Source organism: Petaurus breviceps, unplaced genomic scaffold (genome assembly GCF_028583685.1).
Source record: "Petaurus breviceps papuanus isolate PSGF00001 unplaced genomic scaffold, PetGlider_PUasm1.0 567, whole genome shotgun sequence".
NCBI lineage: Eukaryota > Metazoa > Chordata > Mammalia > Diprotodontia > Petauridae > Petaurus > Petaurus breviceps.
The window spans coordinates 7,929,206-7,954,060 of record NW_027186383.1 but is presented as its reverse complement, the minus strand read 5'-3'; the positions used below and the strand labels follow the sequence as shown (position 1 = coordinate 7,954,060).

Below are 24,855 nucleotides of genomic sequence, written 5' to 3'. Positions count from 1 at the left end.
GGCTGGGTGACCCTGGGCCAGTCACTTTCCCTGGGTTTGTCCCAGCTGTTGGGGGGTGCTGAGCTCTGTACTGGCGGCTCCAGAAACCTCCTTTTACAGGGGAGGAGACCGAGGTCCTAGTGGTCTTCGGGCCAAGGATCAGGAAGTGGGCCCCGGGCAAGGGACTGAATTATCCCTGGGGTGATCTCCGAGGTCCGTGCGGAATGACCCCGGCCTCGGCGCGCCCAAGGGGAGCTGGATAAGTCCCTCCTTCCACGGGGTGGGCACGGGGGCTTTCAGACCTTGCCCCCAACCCTAGGCTGGGCCCCCCCACCCTCTGCCCCGGCTCAGCCGTCCCTCCCCCGCCTCCCTGCTCCTCCTCCCGGGCCTCCCTCCCCTCCCCCCTCCCAAGTCCCGCGGGGGCGGGGGCGGGGGCGGGGCCCGGGCGCAGGCGCCGCAGCCTCCGTGGCCGCCAGGCGGAGCCCCGCCCACGGCCCCGCCCCCACGGCCGGCCCCTCCCCTCCCCCCTCCGGCCCGGAGGAGGCGGAGGCGGCGCCGCGGGAGCAGCGGCAGCGGGAGCAGCATGGCGGCGGCCCCCGGGCCTCCCCCGCCGCCGCCCCGGCCCCCGGCGGCCCCGCAGGCCCCGGGAGCGCCCGGCCCCGGCCCCGGGCCAGGCCCCGGCTCCGGGCCAGCGGGCCCCGACGACTCGTCCGACAGCGAGCCCGAGCCCGAGCCGGGCTCCCCGCAGAAGCTGCTGCGCAAGGTGTCCACGTCCGGCCAGATCCGGCACAAGGTGAGGGCCGGGCGGGGGGCTGCGGCCCGGGACCTCCCCCTCCCCCACCGCATTGCCCCTCCCCCCCCGCTGGGCCCTCCCCCCTCCTGCACCCCCCCCCCCCATCTTCCATATCCCCCCCCGACTCGCCCCTCCCCCATCTCCATCCTTGCACCATCTCCCCTCCCCCTTCCCACCCCCCCTGCTCCCCCATCTGTGCCTCAGCGAATCCGCGACCCTTGACCAAGTGCCTAGGACGGGTGCTGGGCGCCTTGTAGCTCGGGATTCCCAGACCCAGGGGGAAGGCGTGTCTGCCCTTAGGGGGTCCCGGGCGCCGGCTCCGAGGGGGGGGGGGGCACAAAGACAAGCCCCCCCCTCTTTGCACTGTCTGCATCCCACTTTGCAGCCTCCCCCCCTCTTTTCTCCCGGCCCCCCTCTCCCTCTCTTCCTGTCTCTCCGGGAAGGCTCCCCGCTTCCTAAGCAGCCCAGAAGAGGAGCTCGGATGCCAGGCGGTGTCCGATAATGGCCCTCCGCGGACCCGGGGGCTGCCCAGCCCGTCCTCCAAGCCGGGCACGCGGGGCCTTGTAGAATCCCAGATTGTCAGAGATGAGAGAACCAGAGAGACCACCCGGTCCGGCGCCTTCATTTCCTAGAAGCCCAGGAAGTGACTTGCGCAAGGTCCTTGCACCCCGGAGTGCGGAGCAGAGCCTTCTCAGGAAGTCTCCCCGCTGCCCCGGGGGCCGGGCCAAGGTCGGGAGTGTCTCCTGGCCGCGGGGCACTCTGCGGGTCCGCCTCCCCGGCACCATTTAGGAGGCGGGAATCTTCTGGCTTGCAGGAAAAATGAAGTTTAATGAAGGCAACACATAATAGCCATGATGGCCGGGGACAGATCAATAGTATCTCTAGAGTATCTCCCTTGTGCCAGGCACTGTGCCAGTGCTTTACTGCTATTATCTCAGTTGGGCCTTGGCAGCGACACGGGCAGGCTGGAGGAGGAAACTGAGGTAGACAAAGGTCAGATGATTTGCCCAGGGTCATATGGCTAGCTAAGAGGCATCTGAGGCTGGATTTGAACCCTGGTCTTCCTGACTCTAGACCCAGTGCTCTAGGCAATGTGGCCCACTTAGCACAGCCTTGTCTTAATACACAACTGAAGGTTTTGAGGGTCTCCAGGGGGTGGCCCAAAGGATTCGGTGAAACCCAACCACTGGGGCAGGATAAGCAAAACTTGGTCAAAGGACAAGGAATTATTAGCATAGATTAAATTCTTCGTGGCCCTTAATCTTCAGACCTTGACCCAAATGTTCCATCAACTGACTCGGCCAAACTCTCCAGAGGGACTTGAATGTTACAGCATCGTGAGGTGCTGGGAGGTTCAGTGAGCAAGGCATGGGGCCTGGAGTTAGGAATGGGTGATTTCACATGGGCCTCAGTGTCCCCATCTATAAAGTGGGGCTCATGATAGCACCTGCCTCCCAGGGTTTTGGGTCCAGTGAGATAAACACCAGCTCTTACTAAATGTGGGCTTTCCTGCCTTGCTCTGCCCTGTTTCCCCATATCTCATGCACTTCCTGGTTTGCAGTGTTTTTAAGGCAGGATTAGGGCTTTTTAGGGAGAACCTAGACACCCCAATTATTAGATAAGAGGATGGATGACCCAAAAGGTTGGGATTAAGCCCTTTCGAGGACCCACCCAAGTGCTAAGCACTAGGGTTTACAGCCCTGCGGTCAGGGAGCTCACACTCTTACGAGTTCAGTGACTGGACAGATGAAAGACAGGAAGTCCTAAGAGCAGGGTGGCGGTCAGGGTGCTGCTGCTGGGTAGGCCCAGCAATCTGCAGAGACAGGATCCTGCTGCTGGTCGGGGTAGACTAGCGAATTCTCATGTCCAGGTGTCTCTCTTGACATCGGCTGCTCAGACTTGGCAGAGCAGCCTGGCAGGGTGTGGTAACCCCTGAGGATGTGTCTTTGCATCTCACCACACCTGTGGAAGCCTGCGCCTTCAGGCTCTCCTTTATTGGCCTATTAGGAGCTGTCAGTGTGGGGAGGAGGAGGCTTCTTGCTGTGTTAGGCCCTTTATCTGGTCTTGGTTAGAGAAATGATCAGACTGGGAAGGGAGGAGAGGGAATCCCTTTTCTGATAAATCCATTGTCAGCATCTCCTCTGGCTTGTTCTGTGTGTGAGCCTAAGGAGACTCAGTTGTTCAGATGAAAATGATCTCTGTAAATCTGCAGTTTGGAGAGCACAGCATGATTGTTTGGAATGAGCATTAAATGCCCAGGACTTCGAGGACATTGCCGATTTTAGTAGCAATTTTTTAACTGTTTTTGGTTATTTTGCCTTCTTAGAACTGGTGGGTTCTTGTTCAGCAAGTATATAAACATTTATTAACTGCTTACTGTGTGCCTTGCACTGTGTTTATTCTGAGAGCAGAAATACAAGCAAAAAGAAAGACTGTCCTCACCCTGGAGGAGATTACAGTCTAAAGAAGGAAGATGGTGAAGCAAAGGGCGCTGAGGAGCGGGGGCAGGGGGGGGGGGGGGGGGGGGGAGTGGCACCTGGAGAGGAGAGGAGGAGTGGACTGGGCTGACCTGGGGACCTCCTCTCAGTGTAGCTTCTGGGAGAGGTCATCCAGGGGAGAAGACCCAAGAAGACTGTAGGCTCGAGGGAGAGGAGGCGGGAAATGGAAGGAGCCCTCCCTGCAAGTCATGAGGCCAGGAGTGGTGGAGTGGGACTTGCCAAAGGCTGTGGCAGAGGCGGGGTCTGAACTCGAACCCAGTGCTCTTTAGGCAGTAACGGGATGGCATCCATTGGCTTGGATGTCAAGTCAGTACTAATGCAGTATGCATTATTATTAGTCCCACAGTTGGAATTAACATTTTCATAGAGTTCTCCATTCAAACAGTTATTCAGAATTCCCCACAGGGACCAAAAAAGTATAAGATCATCATATCATTATAGAAACTCATTTGCCAGGTCAGTAGATGATTTATAAACAGAGGACAGTGACTCCGTCTTTCTTAATGGCAAGATTCTCCAGTAGTTCCCATTGGGAGATGTCAGGACTCATTGCACCATGCCAGAAGACTAAATGCCTCCTCCGTAGTCAGCAGGCTGAAGCCAAGTGGGTGACCAGTGTATGTTGCCTGATTGTGCTGTGCAGCTGGACGGGACGGCCTGGTCTCGGTCCCTTGAGATATATCTGTCTTGGCCGGCTTCTGCAGATGGCAGTGAGCTGGCCCCAGAGTTGAATGTAAGCAGTTGGCTTCCATTGGAGACGTGCTACAATTGCCCAGCTTTGTCACGAAAGCCTCTCTTTTTAACCCTGATGTGTTCTTGATGATGTCACCAAGCTACAAACCACAGAATGTTGTGATCTTTAGAAGAATCACAATTGCACATTCATCTATTCAACAGGCATTTATTACGTGCCTACTGTATGCCAGGTTCTGGAGATTTTACGCTCTCTTTGGGAGATGCGTGTGAACATAGACAAGACAAGCATTCTCTGCATGTGCGCACACGCACACACACACTGAGTAATTTTGGGAGAAAGGTGTGGAGGTCAGAGGCAGAGATGACCATCAGTAGGCTAGGCCGGCGAGCTGGTGAGTGAGGAGTACCTCTGAGGGCCCATGACAGGCCACAAGCCATCTCTGGTCCTCAGTGCCCTCTGAGCCCAGGTCTGGGGGGCTATCAGCAAGTTCCCCCCAGAGCCTCCTTCCCAGCCTCCCTGTGTGTTATCCTCCCCTATCAGATTGGAAGCTCTTTGGAGGCAAACAGTCAATTTTTTCTTTTTGTTCAGTACAGTGCCCTGGCACACAGTAGGTGCTTAATATGTATTTATTACCTGTGGCTGGCCTGACTGCTGCACAGGTGTGTGCTTGGGATTCAGAGGACCAGAATGGCTCTTCTGTTGAGTGGGAAGGTGTGGAGAGTGGGAAACCCACAGGGAAATTACAGCTGTTTGAGGGAGGATAACTCTGAAAATCCTGCTTATTAATAAAGAGAAAGTGCTGAAGCCCAGAGCTCCCATCCAAATTCTTCTCTTGTACAAAGGCTCTCCAGCATTGATGGATGGGGATTCCAGTTAGTCGCTTTGTAAACTGGATGACCACTTGTTTGGTGTGGTGGGGGTGGTTTTGGTGTGTGGCCACCAAGGTCCCTCCTGACTCTTGGATTCTGTGCCCTCCACCACTCCCCTTATGAGCTCCTGGGAGCCCGACCCACAGTTCTGCTCAGGAAAGCAAATTGGATTAAGGGTTTTAAATACGTAAGTGCCTAATGCCTTACTGTTTGGTCCATGTATGGGTGAAAGGATCATGGAGTTCAGCCATGCTTCTCAAATGTAAGAATGTTTATTATTCTTTGAAAGATTTCAGGGGTTGAGCCTGAAGCACCTGTCCTAGGTAGACTTTTGTCCTTGATTACAAAATTGAAAACAAATGTTTTCCAGTTGTAAGATGTAGAAATTGGGCAAAGACTCTAAATTATAAATGGTTTCCTGCTTTGAGTTAATCAAACAGCATTCATTCTCCTCTGGCCCTGTCTGATTTTTCAGAATCGGGTCCCAGGCCAGCCAACCCCACTCTTACCTTCTTCCTTTACCATCCCCTTTCAGCTTCTTTTGGCGTGTTTTCTTCCCTGTTAGAGTGCGAGCTCCTTGAGGACAGGGGCTAGCCTTAGGTTTGTATTTATATTCTCAGTACTTTGCCCTGTCACACAAAGCAAATCCATAAAGTCCTCCTCCCTCCTTTACTCTCTCCCTTCCTTCCTGCCACCCTCTCTCCCTCCCCACTTTGTGATTCAGATAAGAATGAAAGCCCTTTGGCAGAGCTGGTGTCCTCTCAGTTTATTTAGGTCCAACACACACTTGTGTCCTCACTGTGTGCCAGCAGAGTGGTGCTCACAGCTGGGGGAGACACAAAGTTAGGCAAGAGATTGTCTTCTCTCAGTGCCCTGAATGATGTTGTATCTCACACAGTTATGAATAACTGTTATGGAGAATCCATCAGGGTATCAGAGGGCAGCCCACAGAGTGCTGCATTGGGACCTTTTCAGCATCTTCGGGCTTTGTCCTGGCTTAGCCTTTTAGTCTTGGCTTTCTCATCCTTTCTCTGAGCTCATAATTATCAAATGCTTTCACGTGCCTGCCCACCCACCTGTACACAGGCACAAACACATGTATATATACCAGTATGCACCTATGTACACACACCCGCCCCTGGACTCTAAGAGAGGGCGAGGGATACACTCCTTGTGAGATGCTGAGTACCTAGAGGAAGACTCAGAGAACATTATGAAAAGACGGAGACAGGGATCTTTATCTGTGTGGTGTGAGCACTTAGGACAGTCCCTGGCACATAGTAGGCACTTAAATGCTTGCTGACTGACTGATCAAACTCTCTGTAAGTAGGGGCAATCTTTTGTAAAACCTGCTTCGAATGTGTGAGAAGACCCAAGGAGGAGATGTCTGTAAAGCACTTGGCAAACCTCCTAGGACTACGTAAATATGGTTATCACTGCTCATAGTAGGAGGGTTCCCCAGGTCTGCAGCCCTCTGCCTCCTGGAACAAACACAGGCCTTGGGACCACAGCTTGGCAATGGATCATTTGGGGCGTTCGACTGGAATAAAGCAGATCATGTTAAGAACTTGAGTCCAAGACCTGGACAGAAAAAGGAAAGAAAAAGCCCCACATCAAGACACATTTTCCCTTGGAGCATCTAGAGAACCAGAGTAAAGTTTTGTCGTTTGAGGCCACAGATTTGTTTAATCCAGATTCCAAAGATTAAGTTTGGAGCTGCTAAACCCAGGAAAGCCAGTGGAGCCAGATTCAGAAATGCCAGTCAGATGTAGACAGAAGCTTACAGACTGCATGGAGAAACAAACTTGCAACTTCTCCATCACCCTGGTTTTATGCCGTCTGGTCCAAAGCTCTTCTGGGGGTCTTTTTGGCACCATCACAGAAGCCTGGTCAGGGGAACTGGCTGCTGTGGATGGCCCGGGGGCATCTCAGAGTCTGCAGGTTCAGAGCAGCACTTGTCCTCTCTGCGTGACTCCCACTTCCTTATTTCTGTCCAAGGGAGCCTTGATGTCTCTAGCCCAAAGATGGAAGAACTCATGGTCATCTTTGACTCTGCCCTCCACAGCCAAGGTCTGATGAGTGGGATTCCCCAGTAGCTCCTGCATCCGTCATGTCTCAGCCTCTTCCTTAGTGTCCAGCCTGTGGCCTCTCTCTGTGCCAGGCCATCCCTGGCATAGCAGTCAAATCGCTGTTCCTGAAGCATGGATCTGATGGTCACTCCTCTGCTTACAAATCTTTCATGGCTCCCCATTGCCTGTTTAATAAAATATGGACTCAGGCCCTTAGGTCTGGGAGCTGCTGGGCACTGCTGAGGCCATCCCAGTGCAAGCCCTCTTTTGGCTGACAAGAAAACAGCCTGAGGGAGGTAAAGGGGCCAGAGGGGAGGTGGTCTGAACTTCCTCTCTTTTGCTCCCATCTCTCTTCTAGACCAGAGACTCTCTTGTCCTGCCCAGGGGAAACATTTAACATCATAAAGTACAATGAGATACAGACAGTATTAATATGTGGTTTTCTAAGTCAGCATGCAGCCAGCAGGATTCCTTTACGTTGACATTCTGGCCCATTTCTAGAAGTTTGACCCTACTGTCCCCCATTACCCGCTATCCAGTGATCTGAGGTCTCTGGGACACTCCTTGATCCAGCTCTGAGCCCTTTCCAGTGCCTCCTTACCCCCTTCCCTGCTTCCAGGCTCACCAGCTGTTTTCTACCATAGGGTCTTACTTAACTCCCCAATATTGTTCCCCCTACCTCCAAAAATTATCCCCAGTGCCAGTCACTGCACCAGGCTTATAGGTGGCAGCTCATAAATGCTTGTTTAATTGAATTGAATTGACATAAACGAGTCCTTTTTTTTTTCTCTTTCTTGAGTACAGGTATTAGTATAGTAAAAGCTGGTATGCCCACAGGATATTATGGTTTACCAAATGCTTTGACTGCGTTGTCTCTTTCCATCTTCTTGACTGCCCTGGGTGGTGGATTTTGACTGTTACTGTCTGGAGAGAGACGTGTCCTTACCATAAGGAGAGGCTTCCTCAAAGCCCAGTAGCCATCGATTCAAGTCTGGCTTCTCATCTCCTCCTGGCTTGGTGACGCTGGATGAGCCAGACTCTAGGCCCATGGTTTTGAACTGAAAGAGCCTGCTACCTATATGTTGACTTAGAAGACCACAGGTTAACATTACCTATGTTGCATTGTATTTTTGTTTATTTTTAGTAAACATTTTCCAGTTACATTCTAATTGGTTGGAGCTTCCAGGTTTGGCACCTCTGTAGGCATTCCTCTCAGACTGGAGTGGCAGAGGAGTCAGCCACATATGAGCAGAGAGAGGTCAAAGAACTATGAAGCTCCAAGTCTGTTCTCTATCCTGGTCCTGCTATTTTTGTGAGAAGAGCAGAAAGAAGGATGGGCTATAGGTCCACTTCCATTCCTCAGATTTCCCATGTTTTAGGGCATTCTTTTTTATTTTCTTAAATTTTTATTTTTCCCCCAATTACACATCAAAACAATTATTAACATTTTTTTTGAAGTTTTGAGTTCCAAATTCCAATCCTCCCTCCCTCCTCTCCCCCTTTCCTGAGACAGTAAGCAATCTGAAATAGGCTGTATGTGTGCAATCCTATCAAACATTTCCATATTAGTCATTTTTGTATAAGAAGATTCAACAACAGCAACAAAGAATGAAAGAAAAAGAAAGTGAAAAAATAGTATGCTTCAGTGTGTATTCAGACAATACCAGATCTTCCTCTGGAGATGAAACAGATAGTGTTTCTTCTTGAGTTCTTTGGGATTGTCTTGCATCATTGTATTGCTGAGAAGAGCTGGGTCATTCACAGGTCTTCATCAAACAATGTTGCTGATACTGTGTACCATGTTCTGCTGGTTCTGTTCACTTCACTGTGCATCCGTTCATATGAATCTTTCCAGTCTGAAATTTTCATGCTCATCATTTCTTATAGCACAATAGTATTTCATCACAATATTATAACCACAGTTTTTTCAGCCACTCCCCAATTGATGGGCATCCCTTTAACTTCCAAATCTTTGCCTGTTCCCTTTTTTACAATCTCTTTGAGATACAGACCTAGAAGTGGTATTGCTGAGTCAAAGGGTATTGACAGTTTGATACCCTTTGAGCATAATTTTGGAGGCATTCTTACAAACAGCAAAAAGACTCTGGGATTCTTTTATAATCACATTTTTTTTTTCAAATCTACTTCATGGGCTGCCTGTCCCATCACCCCTGGCTCCAGCTGAACTTGAAGTCCACTAAAACCCCCAGATCTTTTTCAGAACAACTGCCTTCCCCAACCAGCCCCCTTCATGTTATTCTCATAAAGTTAGCTTGTAGCCTTGACATTTTTCCCTTTTGAGGTTCATCTTTTCTTATATTCAACCCAGTGCTGGAACCTGTCTAGAGCCTTCTGGATCTTGACTGTCATCAAGTGTGTCAGTGTCCTTGATCACATCTGTGCCACCTGCTATGATGAACATCCCATCGATGACGCCTTTTTCTAGGTCATTGATAAAAAAGTTCCGCAGCCTAGAGCCTGGGGTACCTTATTGGACACCCGTGACATTGAACTAGTGACCTCTACTTTTGGGGTCCAGTCTTCCACCCAGCCCTGACGTCTTCTGATTGTGGCGCTTTCTAATCTTTTCCAAGAGATCGCTCAAAAGCTTTGCTGGACCAGTCACCTCCCCCATCAAATGAGACGCTCTTGCAGGTCCAGTCTCTGGTTCCTTGATCTTGGTACACTCTCTCCACAGCATTCCCCTCATCCTGTCCAGAAGGATGAGACAGAAGGCGAGTTTGTCGTTGTCCTTGAATCCACCAGTGCTGGCTCTTTGGAATCGCTCGTCCCCTGGTAGTAAGAGCAGTTGGTAGCAGACACATGCCCATTCCCACAGGTGACCTTTGTCTTGGGCAGGCTGTGGGGCCATTTTGGCCCTGTTGTAGCTGTGGGGAGGTGGAGGCAGAGACAGAGGGAGCTCCTTAGCCATTGTCTGGAGGCAGGGATTCGACTCTAGTCTCCTGATTGCAGGTGAAATGTCTTGCACCCTAGTGCTCAGCTCCCATGTGGGTGTGACCTCTCCCTGGCCTAGACATGCCCCTTCTTGGTGGCTTTCACTGTTTCTACTTCTGTGTCCTCATCAGGTTGCTTGGGGCGTTAAAGTCTCCTGGTTGTATCTGTGGTGTGTGCTTACCTCTAAGTCCCCGAAGGCTTGGGCTGGACCCTCAGCTCTGTTGTGTACTGCTCTGCACACAGTTGGTGCTTAATAAATGGTGTGTTGAATTGAATCCACATCCTTATCTGTGCACTCAATTCAGGAAATGGGATGAAGTCTTTGGCTGGTAAGAAACCTTTTTTGTTTCTTTAAGCATTTCAGAAATTTCCATTTCTCTGTGGAATTTGAAAAGCATCTGGTCTGTCTGCCATCCTGTTGTAAGAGAATTGCTAATTAAGTCTGGGGAAAGTGGAGGTTGAACGTTCAGTTAAGGGCCTCTGGGTCCTTTCTGGGCTCAGGTCTCGCTCAGAAAAGACTAGGACCTTGGTGGGACCTTCAGAGAAGGGTCTGGCCCACTGTTCTCTGCCTGCTTAGAGCACATCTGGACCAGGGGTTGATTCCCTGCAGCAGGAAGGGCTAGCTGACAGAAAGGGGATATTTAACTTGGACAGTCCAGCCCAATCTATGTTTATTAAGTGGCTGCTAGGTACCAGGAACTGTACTAAATGCTGGAAGAAGCCCTTCCCCCAGGGAGCTCACAGTCTAGTTGGGGGGAGGACAGGCGGGACCCAGGTGGGACCCAGGTAGAACCAGGGATGGGAGAGTGGGGGTGGGGTGTTTGGCATCTGTCTACCAAGCATTGGAAGAGGGAATTTGGCCTTGGAGAGCCAAATTAGCCACAGTGGAGAGAAATGGCCCCACCTAACAGACCTCCTGGACTTCACGATCCCTAGAAATAGATGAAACCAGTGTTTCCTCAGTCCCCCTCCTGGGGCCCCTCCCTCTGGCTAGAGAGGGTGGAGGTGGGACCTTGGAGAGCTCCTCCCTAATCCTCTGCCTTTAGGGAATTCCCCCCCATCATTTCCCAGCTGGCTGCTTTCCTGGATTTCAGGATCTGCAGAAGCTTCTCCTGCTGTTGTCCTCCTTTGGGAGAGTGCGGGCTTCCTGATGGCAGGGACTAGAACGTCTTACCCTTTCTCGGTGTCTCCCAGTCCCTGGCTGGTAGCAGGCACTTAATACGGACGTATTACTGACTGTGGAAAGGCCGGAGGCAGGCTTGGGCTTGCAGTTAGAGCCTGCTCATAGTGGCAGGGTCTTCCTCAGCAGGTGTGGCCCCCATTCACTGGGGCTCTTTCAGCAAACCACCAGATGCCCATTCTCAGCGGGTAAGGACTGGATTGGACCAGACATTTTCTGAGGTCTCTTCCAACTTGAAGATTCTGTGATTTGGGGACTTGGGGTGTTTTCAGTGAAGATGAAGTTCAGCTTCAGCTATTTGATACAGAAAGAATTCAGCTTGCCCCGGATGATATAAGCAGGAACCTTGGGAGGAAGTGACCACACCAGCAGAGAGTTCATGTTAGGGAAGGAGAAAATACCGGAGGACAGTCAGCTGGACCCTAGATTTGGGGACAGAGGACCAGCAGGATTGCATGTCCTAAAGCTATAGGGAATTTGTGTCCGGAGGGATGAATGCCCTCAGGTTCTGCTGACCCTGTGGCCATAATCCACTGAAGAACAAAAAGGGGAGTGGTCTAGAAAGAATGAGGGGGTTGTATCCAAAGTTCACTGACCACTTGAGCTTGTATAAAGAGGCAGATAGAAGTTGGAAACTGAGGATGATGAATGAGGAGGAAGTAGCCTGGACTTCCCCAGAGGGGCCAGAGTGCCTAAGGAGCCCCACCTAGTCGTGGGTCAGTGAAGAGGGCCACGCTAGCAGTGGTGGGGATGAGCCCATGATGGGGATGCACGGAGCATGGCGGGGACCTCAGGGAGAGTGGGCCTGATGCTGCTCAGTTTGCTTCTCTTTTTTCTAGAAATGTAAATTTGGGAGCAGGGATTGTTTCATTCTGGGGCCTCCCAGTACCTGGACCATAGCCAGCACTTAATAAATGCTTGTTGGTTGATTGATGGTGGAGTGATTTTCAGCTTGGTGAATAAGGTGCAAACACACTTGCAGGGAATTGGGAGCCCTGACAGTAAAGGGTTTGTAGTCACCTTCAGTGAGCTCAATGCCAGTCTGGGGAAAACCAGAGCCCTGGCCACCCAACCTTATAGAGAGTGGGGGGGTGGTGAGCCCTGCCTCTGAGAGCCCAGCCTTTGACTGACTGCAGAGCTTGAAGAAGGGCCTTGGTTTCATCATCTGTAAAATGGAGAGGTTAGCCCAGGTGATGTCTCTGTGAACTGAGATGTCCCAGCTGTGCTGTTCACTCCCTTGGTGTGGCTTGTTTCTCATTATGACACCTCGAGGCGGTCATGAAGAAAGCATCCTTGGTAACTGTAGCTCCCGCTTCTCCAGCTCTGCAGGGTAGCATCTTGGGGAGACTATAGTGGAGAATGTGATTTAGCCCTGTTCATATGACTGACAGTTCCTGAGACAAGACTTGAACTCAGGTCTCTTGACTGCAAGCCCAGGGCTGTGTGTATTCCATCACAATCAGAGAGGGTTTGATGATGTGATTGCTGAGTCAGTCAGTGCTGGCGACCTCTGGAAAATTACAGAGGGTGGGAAGGTGGGCTGGATGTGGGAAAAGTCCTGCTTCCCATTACCAGCCTGTGGTCTCGGGATGCACTATGAAAAGGACTCCTGCTGGATCAGCAGAGAACTGGAAAGGACCTCAGAAGCTGTCTAGCTGAGCCCCCCATTTTACAGATGAGGAAACTGAGGCCCAAGGGCCTACATGGGCTGTGAGGAGCATTATGAGCCTTGCAAGGGCCATCGAAGACAAGTCCCTTGGAGCAGACTAAGCTAATTTCCTTCGCTGTTGGGGCTGCACACTGACAGAGGAGGGCAGAGTGTGGCCTGGGATTGTGGCGGTGTGTCCAGTGAAGCGGCTCCTGAAGCCTTGTGCACGGTGTGGCTGAGGAAGCTGACCCCGAGAGCCAGGCTCAGCAGCTTCTCTCTGCAGTTGGCCCAGTCCCACTTAGGAGGCACAGCTGGCCCAGGGTGCAGGTCCAAGGCTGCCGAGCTCACCTCTTGTTGGAGGAGGGTGCCATCTTCCAGGGCCCCAGTCTGCCGACTCCCCTTGCCCCCAGAGCTACACAGTGCCCAAGCCTTCCAGAGCCCTCCCTCTGAACAGCCCTCTCCTTTGCTCTGCTGGCAGTGTGCCTCCCCGGGTCTGCCCTCCACACCCTAACCACCATTTCTTAGCTCACTCCTGGCCATGCCTCATGGCCACCCGCACCCCTTTTAAATGCTGCCGAGCCCCTTGGGAGCAGAGTGGACTCTAGCTTTGCTTGGCACACAGTGGGAGCTGCCTCTGCTTCTTGCCTAAGAACCTTGTGTGGTTTCTTTTGGATAAAAGGCACTCTTTTCTTTGCCGTTAAACCTTTCACAGGCTGGCCTCAGGGCCTCCCCCCAGGCCTGTGCACCTGCCTCCCTGCAGTGCTCTGGGCAGTGGGGGGGGGGCCCACCTTGGCCTCCTGTGGCCCCAAGATCTTCTTCACCTCTGACTGAGAACCGGGCTTGGTTATCAGTGGACTTATTACACACACGGCTTGTGCCTCAGAGCTGCTGCAACTCTGCTTTGCCAGTCTTGCTCCTGCCTTCTCCCCTTCTTCTGCTCCCAGGACAAATTTGGCTTCAGCCTATAGGTCTTTGCCATTGAACATTTTTGGTTTTTGAGAACTTACCGTTGGCCAAGGCCACTGATGCTTGTGGTTTGGTGAGGAGAGTCTTTGGCAGGAGCCAGCGGCTGGGTTCTGGTCCAGGGCTGCTCCTGATCAGGAGTCACAGAACCATTGGCCAGTGGCTTCACTAACCTGTTGTTTTCTCCTCTGTCTGAATGTCAGAATCACCCATTTCATCTGCCTCAAAGGCTTGTTGGAAGGACAGAGACAGAGGAGCAGGACTGGAGGCTAGACCTTGGGTTTCACTGGTCAAGGGAACTCCCCTGGGGAGAAATCCCCTCCACTGATGCAGCTTGGCTCCTGCTGTAATCTGCAGAGGGCTTCAGGCCTTTGAGCACACAGGGTTTGATTAACTTGTGTTGGGTCACACCACCAGGATGTTTCTGTGGCAGAATTGGAACCCAGGTCCTCCTTGCCCCCTCTGTCCCCTATGCCCAGCTGCTGCTCAGAGAAGGGGCTTAAAGTGATGTACAGATCTCTCATTAGTCTATTTCCCATTGAAGGCTATGTAGCACCCCACTAGGGAATTCTCTTTTATCATCCCCATGAAGTAATTTTGGACTCTGTTTCTAAATCCAGGTGCCAGGATCACTCTGGGCCCCAGTGTGGGGCCTAGTGGTCTTACTGTTCAAGGGCTAATGAACTCTAGGTTCCGGTAGGGGAGAAAGTGGCCCTTTGACTTAATCTTGGCCATCTCAAGAAAGCCTGCCCTCAGATTCTTATCTAAAATCAAAGCAAGAAAGCCCAGCTGCAGATCTCCTAGCGACCAAGAGCCTGCTTTTCTGCTAGAAAATTCAGCTGACTGTACAGCTGCATGGGCTTTGCTGGGCTGGCGTCCCCAGCAACTCAGCCTTTCTCTTTGCTTTGCAACCAACAAACAGAGCCCCAGGCAAATGAAGTAGGAAAATGGTGTTGATGCCATGTGGGAGTGGAGCTTAATACCTCCCCAAGCCACCCTAGGATGAATTCTAAGGAGCAGAGACCTGTGGGAGGCCGGCAAGCCCCTCATTTCACAGATGAAGACAGGAAGTGACTTCACTCTGGTGACCCAGATGTTAGCCAGAGGGCCTGGACTGGTACCCTGCCCAGCAGGCCCCGACCCTGGCCCTGGCCCTGGCTCTTCCTGCTGTTCATTCTCTGTATTTAAAGGGATCCGGGTCTTCTTCCTGTCGGACAGGCCCTCAGAGTGCTTGTCTTCTGGCCTGCCTGCAGACCATCTTCTCTCTTGGTGGCTTTGGCCTTTTGGTTCTTTCTGGTCACAAAGTCAGTGTCCCTTGGGCAGTTGGCCCCCAGCTGGCCGAGGCCAGATTTTTCTCACCTTTGTTTTTTATTTGCTTACCACCGAGGAAGAGGAAGAAGAGGAGAGGAGGGGAAAGAGGAAGAGATCGAAGGGGGGGGGGGAAGACGACTTCTTTCTGCTTAGCAGTCTGCTAGGGTCAGGCCATGACCAGGCACCAGTGGGGGAGCCCAGTTAAGTCTCCAGTCCAGGGCTGGTCCCTGCTCAGAGGAAGCAGAAAAGCCTGGACTTCAGGGGGCAGTCAGGCTGCTGGTTTCTTAATGGTTTGTCCTTCCTGTTTTAAATAGGGCTGCTCCTGGGCCTTTCCCTGTTTCTGAGAAGGGCTTTATCCTCTGCATGTGGCATTTATTAAACTCCTACTGTGTATTGGGTATGAGAGACAGAATCAGGGCAGCCCTCCCCAGCATTTCTTTTTTTTTAAGCAGTTGGGGTTAAGTGACTTGCTCAAGGTCACACGGCCAGGTGTTTCTGGGTGGGTGCTAAGTGTCTGAGCCTGGATTCGATCCCAGGTCATCCCGACTCGCTGAGCCACCTGGCCGCCCCCCCCCCCCCCAGTATTTCTTAAGCACCTTTGATAGTGCCATGCACCATGAACAGGAGACAAGCACACAGGCATCCTCCAGTCTCATGGCATAGACAGGCACAGACAGAAACTGTCTGGAACAGTCCAAAGTGAGGAGTATAAATGTACCAAGTAGTTCTGTAGTGGGAGTTTGGGGGTGAGGCCCCTGCGGAGGCGGCAGGAGGGCCAGGAGAGTGGCAGAGAGCTCTGAGCTCCAGTCTCTTCTCAGCTGCTGCTTCTCTGGGTGGCCGTGGGTCAGTCACAGGGGGGCTAGCCAATCAGGGCGGTGTCTCTTCAGTGAAGGGTAAGACAGATGACCTTTCACCTCTCAGAAGGGGCTGCATTTTCCCCTGGATCAGTTGTGGCCTCTTGTCAGGTACCACTCAGCTTCCCATGCACTAGTGTGGCTTCAGCTCAGAGAGACCTGTGGCCCCCCCTTTTCAAGTAGGACAGCTTTTTAATACAAAAGTTTCTTTCTCCCCCCCCCCCCGTTTATTATTTTCGATTGAGAAAACAGAAGGCAAAAATGACCCAGTGAATTCATGTTTTTAACTGAGTTTACGGTCTCAATCATGACGTAAACAGATATTTGGAGGATAATAACACACGTGTGTAAGACATCATTTGCTGAGTGTAAATGGCTTGCTGACCCTTTGCAGGAATCCCTCTCAGCATTCCCAAGGTTGGTAGCCGCCCTGCAGCTCATTCTGGGCATGAGCTCTGGATGCAGGGGCTTCATGTCCTGTGGATGTGTGCTGGGGGGGGAAATGTGTGCTGGGGGGGACTCCAGAGGCCAGGTGGAGGTCAGGCCCGAGGCCCTGCCAACCTGCAGGCCCAGGAGCCTTGCACTGGATACAAAGGCCAGCCCTTGGACCTTGGTTTTCTTGGCTGGTCTTGGTTCATTCCCCGAGGGTCTTTGTAAAGAAATGACTGGGGCTCTCCCTTCTAAATGGAGCTTTTCCACTTACTCTAATAAATCTAGGGGGTGGATGAGAGAAACTGAAATTTGTCTGTGAGAAGAACGCTGCAGAAAGCGGCTGCTTGTTATCTCCTCCCTGGCCTTTGTGGCCCAAACCGCCGGACGCTGCTCAGAGACCGGGACGGCTAAAAATAGACCCCAGCTTGCTTTGGCAGCCCTGGGGTTGGGCTCTCTCTGGTTCACTGTCTGGGGGTGGGGGTGGGGGGCAAGAGAGAGAAAAGGGCGGAGGGAGCAGAGGGGGAGAGAGAGGGGAGAAGGATTCCTTTGGGTTGGTTTTTTACTTTGCTTTTTTGTCTGAAATGTGTATCTTGGAGATGGAGATGGGAGCGAGAGTCTCTTCCTGCAAAAAGGTTTTCTTTTTATTGTTTTGGGGGAGGGCAGGAGGGGTTTTTGTTGTTTTAAAAAACCTTTGGCTTTAAAGAAGGAGGGGGTTGTGTGTGTCTGTGTCTGTGCCTGAAGGGAGCGAGCCTTGCAGAATTCAGGAGGTGTTGCTAGGAGAGGGGGTGCCCCCTTCAGAGCGCAGGGAGCTCAGCCCACTGAAGGGCAAAGCCTGGGAGGAAGAGGAAGGAAGAAACCGGCATGTTGGGCCGGCATGCCAGGTTCGTCCAGCCCCTGGGCTCCTGAGGTCCGAGCCCAGCACTTCCTGTCTGACTGTGGTGAAGCAGTGAGGTTCTGTTGGGCCCGCAGAGCCAGGCCTGCTGTCTGGAGATCATGTCCCAGGCCTGTTTCTTGCTTGCTCATTGGAGGAGCTCCCTCTGGCCCCTTGTTTCCTTGCCCTTGGGAAGGGCCTGGAAGAATGGTAGCCCAAGCTTGGGGGTGGGTGGGGCAGGAAGGATTCCTCATTGGCCTGGTCCTGTTCTGGTCTTGGGGGAGTTTCCCTCTTGACTTAGAATGGGGTCCTGCCCCAGACATCCCTGACCCCACCTTCTTCAGTCCCATCTGGAAGCCGCCCCCATCTTTTAAGGAGTATTGATGCTCACTTGGGGGAGCTGGCAGCAGCATCCCAGTGAAAGGGCCCCCAGCAGGATTAGGGGATGCCCCAAGCTCAGATCCAGAGAGCAGGGCAGGATGCCAGTGTAATCAGAAGAGATGATGGACCAAAGGCTTTGCTTTGGGTAGAACTAGGCCCGTTTGTGGGGCTTCCAGGGTCTGGAGAGAGCTGGCTCCTTGCCTTGGTACCTGCAGCCCTGGGTGGGGGGGCAGACTCCCCTCCCCCTACTCCCACTGTAGATTAGTGACTAGACAGTGGTCAGGCCTGGAGTGGGTTCCTCTGGGGCAGCTCCAGATGGGGAAGACGGGAAGAGCTTTGAAAAGAAACATTTTCAAGTTAGTAGCGACATGGAGGCAGACGTGATGAGAGCTTTAGATACACCCTGCTTGTTTAGCAGTGAGGGGGCCTAGGAGAGTGCAGAAAGACCTGAGTTCAGATCCTGACTCGAGACACTTGCTAGCTGTGTGACCATCTGGAAGTCAGTTGGCCTGTTTGACCCTGTTTCCTCCTCTATAAAATTTGCATTGTCCCTGAGGATTGTTTTGGGGGGAGAATGGTGGGAGGTGCTTTGCAGACCTTTAAACCTCAGAGGAAGGCCAGCCCTTACTACCTTAAGTCACCCCATCTCTGGCTCTCCATGACGGGCCCTCTCTGACATGAGCATTTCTGGTGGGCTGCTCTCCAGGTTTTTCCATGCCCAGGATGCTGGCCTCTGAGGCAGTGTGATGGGAGAGTCTCGCCTTCCAGCCCGTTGCACGAGGAGGTTCTGGGCCCCTTGGCACCCCTGAATAGTTCTCACATATCACTTTTCAAAGCCTCTGGAGACCCCCGGGCTCCTTAAGTACGATCAGCCCAGGCCTTTTGTTCGTTGGTGGATAGAAGCGAGCTTCATAAGGTTCCCTAGGGTCTCCCTTGTAGGAGCCATGGTTGTGCTGAGACTGGGGGGTGGCTGGACTCCTTGGGCACAGTCCTCTGGCCATTTGGGTGGTGCTTTTCAACCAGCTCCTGGTACTGGCTGCCTGCCCTCGGTGGGCCTGATGGGATTTATGAGATGCAGGGAGATTGTGGATGGGCCTAAACATGGTTCATCTTCCTGTGCCGCACACCTAGCCTGGGGAGGGGGGTGAGGAGGGGTGTCCATTCAGATCTAGAGCAGCGGACAGAGCACAGCCCTGAGATGTGGCAGCCAGTCAGAGATGGGCCTGAGCACGGCTGGCTGCTGGGGAAAGTTTCAGCCTCACTTGGGCTGCCTGTGAGGGGTAGAGAGCAAGATGCATCCCTGGTGGTAGGGGTGGGAGCCAGTGACCCACAGACAGAGGGGCAGCACTTGACAGGCCTTGGGCTCGCCACCAGGCTCCACATGGTCAGCCCAGGGACGTTGGGTGTGGGGTTCTCGGCCAGACCTTCTTCCACTGGCTGTCTTGGCAAAGCTCTGGCCGCACAGAGTCCACCTGGGTTCTGCCCCCAGTGCGTTAGGCTCCTGCTGTCCTGGCCCAGAGGTGAATGAAAGGAAAGAGGGTCCCTGGTTCTTCTGCGAGCCAAATCCTCCTCCTGCTTTGATATTCTTTCCGGCTGGGCCGTGGAGGGGAAGGAAGGGTTAACAGGGTCCTTGGTAACCAGTGTTTGTTTTTTCTGCTTCTAGACGATCATAAGAGAGGGGATGTTGATGAAACAGACGAGTTCCTTCCAGCGCTGGAAGAGAAGGTACTTCAAACTTCGAGGACGGACCCTGTATTACGCCAAGACCGCCAAGGTGAGGAGGCGTAGGGCTGAGTCTGAGCACGACAGTGAGGCAGGGGGAGCCCCCTCAGCCCTGCACAGCAGGCAGACACCGTCCTCCCAGCAGAAAGGGCCTGGGCCGTCATCTCAAGGTGGCAGATCCTGGTTACAAAATGGCTTGTTACGCATAACATTTTTTTAATGTCGCACTTTTTTTTCAAGGAGAAAGGAGAAAATAGTGTTACAGAATCACCAAACAGGAGGATATTTAGTGTTTGTAATTAAAAAAAAAGATGCTGAGGATCACCAGCTTCTCTTGAGGTCTTTCTTTCCTGAAACTCCTTCCAACATTTGTGGTGTGTGGACCATCAGCATTTATTATGGGGCTGGACATTCCTGTGCCATTGCTTGTTGCTCTCAGTCTCCATTCTGTGGGCCTTGTGGCTCATGGACCACAGTTCCCGACTTTGGGCTGGTCATCTTTTCAGGAGGAGCCAGGACAGGCTTTGGATTTACAAAATGTTCTTGTACAAATAACAACAGACATCTGTGATGAATAGTTCATGTGTGTGTGTGTGTGTGTGTGTGTATGTGTATGTGCATGTGCATGTGTGCACGTGCACGTGCCAGTAGGTGGGTAGGTGGGCATGCTAGAAAGGGGTCTCTCTTTGCCCCAAGTTCCAGCAGCTGCTTGGAATGGGAAAAGAGAGGATTGTTGAGTCCCCTGTTGCCCCCTCCCTTGTTAAGGAAGAAATGAGAAAAGCTGGCCCAAGTCTTTGACAACATTGAGCAAGGCTCTTCTAAGGGCCTTCTTGCTTCCTCTCCTGGGCCTCTGCCATATTTTACTTTCTGTCCTAATGATGTAGGGCCATGGTTTCTCTTCCAGAGTAGACTGTGAGGTCTTTGGCCACAGAAACCTGTTCCCACAGGGCCTGCCTAGCCCAGCAGTGCAGGAAATGCTGGGCTGGATCCTGGGACCACAAAGGTGTGGAGGGCCCCAGAGGCCATATCCAGATGGATCCCTCCTGCTTTAAGGCTCCAGGGAAGGGGAGCTCATTCCATTTGGAGTACGAAGCTTTTCCTTTCATGGAAGTTAGAGGCCCTTTGCAGCATCTTCCCATTGCTCCTGGTTCCAATCTCTGGGACCAGACAGAACCAATCTCCTCCCTCTTCCAAGTGGCAACCCCTTAGATACTTAAAACAGCCTTCCTGTCTCCCTGAACCTCCTCTTCTGTCTGAACACCCCCATTCCTTCATCAGGGGCCCTGAGTCCTGCTGCTGGACTCCGGATGCTCGTCAGAGGAGAATGGTGGGATCCATAGTCAGAATCATAACAATAACCCCAACCAGTGGGGTGGCTAGGTGGCACAGTGAATACAACACCAGTCCTGGAGTCAGGAGGACCTGCGTTCAAATTCAGCCCCAGACACTTAACACTTACTAATTGTGTGACCTTGGGCAAGTCACTTAATCCCAATTACCCTGTCTTCCCCCCTCCAGAAAGCAAATAAATAAATGAAGATAACCACAACCAGTGATATTTGTACGGCACCCCATGGTCTGCAGAGTGTATTCTGAGTGCCATGGCCAGAATCAAGTACAGACTTCCCAAGGAGAGGAGAGTCTAGCTGGACTTGGTGCGGCTGTCCTGGCCCCTGCACCACTCTGGTCTGTTAATGGCACACATGTGTACTTGCTCATAGCAAGCTTAAAGGGTGCAGCAAACCTCTGCCCTCTAGCCCTGGCTCTGCCCCCTTCAGCACCGGTGAGTCCAGGCCCTGCCTTTCCATTTGTCCCCAGCCAGCGCCACCTTGTTAGACTCCAGTAAGCGTTCTGGCCAGTTAATATGGTTCCAGTGGGGCTTCTTGTGACGCCCAACATCCTTTTTGCAAACTGATTTCCTGCATTTTCTTCTGTTGTGGGCTAAATCACAGCCCAGAGTAGCAGTCCCAGGGCGCTTCGAGATGAAGCCTTGTTCTTGCCCAGGAGTGACCGATGGGGATTTCTGAGGGAGAAGAACTTAAGGGAGTTCAAGGGTGACTTCTCTTTAATAATTGAACCGAAAAAGCGCTGGGTTGCAATTGAATACTTCCACCTTCCCAGACGCAGATGTCACTGAAATGAGTGGAGGGACCTTTGAAGTGCTGGTTTCATTTTACAAATCAGAACCTAAAATTCATTTCGTGAATTTAAAGTTGAAAAGGACCCTTGAGGTCATCTAGACCAAAGATGCCAAACTCCTAGCAGCGTCCTGGGCCAGACTGAAAGTCATGGCGAAACACTTAACAAAATAGCTAAGAATACTTTATGCCCCAGAGGATGCTGATTTCTAAGTCAGCTGGTGGCCAGCGCAGCCCTTTGTCTTTGAGTTTAGATGAGGCACACTTAGAGAATAGCAGGGCATTCCCGTGGCCACCGCCACTCTCAGCTGGCTCCCCGATTTTCTCGTGATGAGCCTGGCGACTTGTCCTTGTTTAAGTCGGCTGCCAGTATTCCCCGGGAGGGAAGCGCCTCTGTGGTCGCAGAGCGTTCCTGGGGCCATTCTTGTGAGTTGTGTGCTTTGGAGGGGAAACACTCAGCTTGTTGAGTGTTGGAACTCAGTGTTTCTGTCTCTTTTTCCTTCCAGTCGATCATTTTTGATGAAGTGGATCTAACTGACGCAAGTGTGGCTGAATCTAGTACCAAAAACGTCAACAACAGCTTCACGGTAAGCAGCCCACGTGCTTCCTTCTTTGCGCCTTCTGTCGCCTCCGAGCAGCCTTTGGAGTCACCTTGGACTTTTCCAGGCTCTGCTCTGTGGCAGAAGGATCAGTGCTAACCTGTGGTGGATTCCCAGAATAAATCTGGGGCTGCCGAGCAGGGAGGAAGCAGCAGAAGGCGAGAGGAGGAGGGAGGGGACCAGCAGACAGCAGGGGCCTGGACTGGTTTGTAGAGGCAGTGCGGTGGCAGGGGGCTGGCCGGACTGGCCATCCACCGCAGCTAATGACCGCCGGCAGTCTGCTGGTCACTTCATCGCCTCCCTGGGGGAGATCTCCCCTCTCTGGTGCCCCAGCTGATGAAGTAACAATGAAGCCTGATTCTTTCTTTGATCTTCAGAATTCCTTCTTTTGTTCTTGTTGTGGAATTGTGGGTTTGTTGGTGCCTGGCTTTAAAAATGCATGCACACTTGGTTTGTGTCTGCTCTCTTTTTCAACCTGTGTGTGGAACAGGGAGAGGAGTGCTCCCCAGAGCGCTGCAGCGGCGGCGGCGTGCTGGGCCGGGTGTGTCCTCTGCTTGGCCTCACCTTCTTCAGTACTAACTCCTTGTCCTTCCTCTGCCTTGGTCTTTGACCCGCTCGTTAGTCTCCACTCCCTTTTCTGCCTTTTGTTCACCTTTCCTCTTCTCTCGACTGTTCTTAGGGCAGGAGACGCGCTGGGTTTTTCTTGCTTCACTTTGAGTGTGTGACACCCCAGTGTGGAGGAAGATGGGGAGGCTGAAGGGTGAGCATGGCCTCTCCCAGCCCTCTGCCAGGGCCTCCAGTTTCCTCTTGTTTCTTTTTCTCTTCTCTTGATTGGTTTCTGAAAGAGAACCGTGAAAGCTGCCCCTGCTTATGGGGTACTCTATCTTTGCGTTTCGCTTTTCCAGTGCTCGGCCCTGCTGCACAGACGTAGTTGATACTGATATAGGCATCTTAAAGCATCATGTGGTTTTCCCCTCGTCTCTCTTGACCTTATGTATATTTATGGAAGCCTGCTCCGAAATGATGATGGCACCTCTTGCTTTTTTTTTTTTAATTTGCCTGAAACATGACCCTTTCTGGAAGGGATGTTAGAGGGAGGGGTGTCTAGTCCAATCCCTGTATTTCACAGGGAAAGAAACTGCGCTCAGGGAAGTTGTGACCAGACTCGGGTCCCACAGGTTGTCAGTGGCTGAGGTGAAGTTGGAACCCACGGCCACCTGGGGCCCCCCGGATCCTCAGCCTCTCTTAGGTGGTGTGCTTCTTACATGTAGTGAGTTGTTGACTTCCGTTCTCTAATCTGTTCTGCTTTTCCCTTGGGTTTTTGGGCAAGTTTAGTCAGTTAGCATTCACGGTTACAATGAAATCTGTTTTCCTCCACCAAATTTGCTTCTAGGTTCTCAGACAAGCCCCTCCCAGAGACAGCCTACTCCCTCCCTCCCCTCAGCTGCTCAACCCGAGGCCAGATTCCTTGATCCAATTTGTGTTCTTGCTTTCTTTTTTAAAAATGCTTCCCTTATCTATCACAGAAAAACATGTAGCTGCCTCTCCTCCTTCCACCCCTTTCCATCATTTCACTTCTGTGTTTGAATGACCTTCATCAGTGGCACCCCATTCTAAGAAACAGTCATTCCGCTTTTTCTCTATCCCCCTACTTTTCTCTTGAAGGAAACCCTGAGATCCAATCCCCTTTCTCGGGCTTTGTCCCCAAATATCCTCTTGATGTTCTTTTGGTGCCCAGCACAAGTAGTAAGATTTCTAAGACTAGCTCTCATTCCTTCTTTACTCAGCCTACATGGCAGCATGGTTTGGACAACTGCCTTTCCCACCTCTTTGTTTTGAAATTAAATTTTATTTTTTAATTGTTCTACATTTATTTTTTTCTCTCTGCCACCACTAAAGAAAAAGAAAGGAAAACAAAACTCTTGTAACAAGTAACTATAATTTAGAAAAACAAATTCTTACATTGGCCATGTCTAAAAAAATAAGAACATCTCAGTCTGCACTGTGACTTCACGCTGCTTTTAGGACGTGGGGAGCGTGGGGAACGCGGGCAGCGTTCTTCATCCGTCCTCTGGAATCGAGCTGATTCTGTGGAGTGGGCAGCGCGGGCAGCGTTCTTCATCCGTCCTCTGGAATCAAGCTGATTCTGTGGAGTGGGCAGCATTCTTCATCCGTCCTCTGGAATCGAGCTGATTCTGTGGAGCAGAATCTTAAGTCTTTCAAAGCTGTTTGTCTTCATTACGTTGTTGCTGTAGAAATCGTTTCCCAGGTGCTGCTAGCTTCACGCTGCATTGGTTTATACAGATCTTCCCAGGTTCCTCTGAAGCCATTCTTTCTGTCTTAGAGTTCAGTCCTATTCTATTCCATTAATATTCCATGATTTGTTTCTGTATTTTCCAGTTGATGACTGGCCCAGTTCCACAGCTCCACCAACAACCTATTCACGCATGTGTTTTCTGCGGTCCCTCCAATATTGGCCTTTTTCTTTTCTGTCAACTGACAGTCTGCTAGATGTGTAGAGGAATCCCAGAGCAGCCCAGAATTGCAGTTCTCTAATCACCGGTGACTTGGGGCACATGGCCGCTGCCACCAGGGCCATTCTTCCAGAAACAGCCTGTTCGTGTTCTTTGGCCATTTGCCTGCTATTCACCCCCATCGGTGCAGAAGTCATTTGTTTACACAGAGAGAGGAGAGCAGCCTGGTTAGTGGAGGGGAAGGATGCTGGCTCAATAATCAAAGACCCCAACCGCATTACCCAAGCCACTCAGGACCCCAGCCTCCCAGCTGAAACGTCAGAGACTGCTTTTTTCCTCCTGCTTCCATGCTTCTAGAATAATTCCTATTTCTGGGTTTTTCCTGTTGGTGTTTTCTCATTTTCTCTTAATAGCATTAGAGA

At 51.9% G+C, this 24,855-nt stretch overlaps 1 protein-coding gene across 2 annotated transcripts in view; it reads left to right on the top strand.

The window, feature by feature from the left end:
- The first annotated feature begins 618 nt into the window (after positions 1-618).
- Positions 619-24,855, top strand: part of DGKD (diacylglycerol kinase delta) — a 101,856-nt gene continuing 77,619 nt past the window's right edge. For both annotated transcript variants that reach the window (XM_069103218.1, XM_069103217.1), the window contains exons 1-3: positions 619-772; positions 19,164-19,274; positions 21,867-21,947. In XM_069103218.1, coding sequence (XP_068959319.1) covers positions 19,182-19,274; positions 21,867-21,947 — 174 coding nt within the window. In that variant the 5' untranslated portion in view covers positions 619-772; positions 19,164-19,181. The remainder of the gene's footprint in view (positions 773-19,163; positions 19,275-21,866; positions 21,948-24,855) is intronic.